The sequence below is a fragment of the Hipposideros armiger genome, unplaced genomic scaffold (assembly GCF_001890085.2).
Source record: "Hipposideros armiger isolate ML-2016 unplaced genomic scaffold, ASM189008v1 scaffold_29, whole genome shotgun sequence".
Classification (NCBI taxonomy): domain Eukaryota; kingdom Metazoa; phylum Chordata; class Mammalia; order Chiroptera; family Hipposideridae; genus Hipposideros; species Hipposideros armiger.
Genome location: NW_017731379.1, coordinates 3772236 through 3773992, shown reverse-complemented (window position 1 = coordinate 3773992; position 1757 = coordinate 3772236). Strand labels below are relative to the sequence as shown.

The 1757-nt window shown below is 33.0% G+C and overlaps 1 protein-coding gene across 1 annotated transcript in view; it reads right to left on the bottom strand.

Annotated features, from left to right (window-relative positions):
* Positions 1-1757, bottom strand: part of BRIP1 (BRCA1 interacting DNA helicase 1) — a 172320-nt gene that overhangs the window by 145300 nt on the left and 25263 nt on the right. Inside the window, 1 exon segment of the mRNA XM_019636606.1 lies at positions 932-1051. Coding sequence (XP_019492151.1) covers positions 932-1051 — 120 coding nt within the window.

Here is a 1757-nt window from a genome sequence, read left to right as displayed (position 1 = left end):
TTCCCCAATAAAAATCTTTAAAGAAAAAAAAAAGAATTACCATAGTTAGTCTGTCAGTCATTCTTTTAAGTAAAAATGATGTTTTCACACAGAATGTTAAAAATCTCAGGACTGGGATTTGGTAAAATTAGTAATTTTACTGCTTCATCAAGGACATTCTTAAGTAAAACTGGCTTTTTAAAACTGTGCATTAATGATGGTGAAGAAATTTACTATGAATACAGGTTGGTGCCACTATCTTGATTGTGCTAAGGCACCAATAGTTTTATCCAACATTGCTTTTGAATCAGTGCAAATATCAACACAGTAAAAAAAAGCAAATCACATCTTAATATTACTATGAAAATACTTTGGCCTCACAGAACGCCTGAAAAAAATCTCAGAAATCTCCAGAGCTCCCTTACCTGTTGATGTACCTTCCCTCCAACGCAGAGCACCCCGGCTCTGTTGTTATGCCCTGCCTATCATCCTCAAAGGCAGCCAGGGCCTCAGGATGGTGGGGCAGTGAGACAGCCCCTCCCTGACACCCAGTGTCCCCCCAGGAACACCAAGCAGACAGCTGTACAATACAAGCAGTAATATTACGCTGCCTAACCACTATGTCTTGAGAATTGCTGCTTTAAGGAGAATTGCTGCTTATAGAAAGAACTTTAGGGAAGTGAAATTCACAAATATGAGAATGTAGAAGAGGGAAAAAATTTTCAGAGATCTTTCAGTCCAAGTCTCTCATTTTATAAATAGGAAATTGGGGCACAAAGAGGATAGAGTTTACCATCTCATATGTTAGTAGCAGAGATGTGATAGCACTTAGGACATCTGAGTTCTTTTCTACTGTTCTTTTCATTATACTATTCTTATACTTTTTACAAAAGTGGATTTAGCAAATTCAACATACTTCTTCTTTAAACAGAACAACTGCATAAATACATACATTTTGTGCAGAAAAGGAGTTTATTTTTCCTAATGGAGAGTTGAGTTTTGTGTTTTTTTCTGAAGCAACTTTTGTATCCAAATGGTGTACTTCTTTTTCAAAACAAGAACGTTTTCTAATCTGTAAACACAAAAGCAAAACGAAGTTTAATGTAAACTACAAGTTTGAGCAGGCTAGTTGCTAGCTATAATGTGTGTTTTCAGCATTGAAAAAAAAGATGACTAACTGGCAAAAATCAAATAATTTTTAAACAAATAGGCACCTTATTATAAGACTCAAATAAAATATAGTATTACCTCTTAATCCTAACCAAAATAGCTTTAATTAGTGATATGTCAAAACTATAGAATTGAAACATGACCTTTCCATAAGATAGTCTCACTGTATGAACACCTAGTATAACAGCAAAATCCAAATTACACATCTGATTGGAAAATAAAAGTAAATAAAAACGAAAACATCAAGCTAAACTGAAGAAACTCAGAATAAAAATTTTAAAATGTAAATGTGAATGAGTTCTTACATAATAGAAGAAATTAATTGATTACTCTTATTACTATTACTTACTAGATATTTGATAATCCAAAGCTGTATTTGACTAAATTTCTTCTTTCATAAATACCATTAAGTTTTCTTTCCAAATTGCCTATGCTTTTTCTTACTTGCCAAAACCCTATTTATTTAAATTATAAAAGGGGGAAAAAAGCGTTTCTATTAATAACCCCATTCTTACCAAAGAAAGAAATGAGAGCCAATAAAGTCAGGGAATTAATGTTTTTTGTTTAACCCTACCTGACAACAACCAACTCTATGCACACATTTTTTT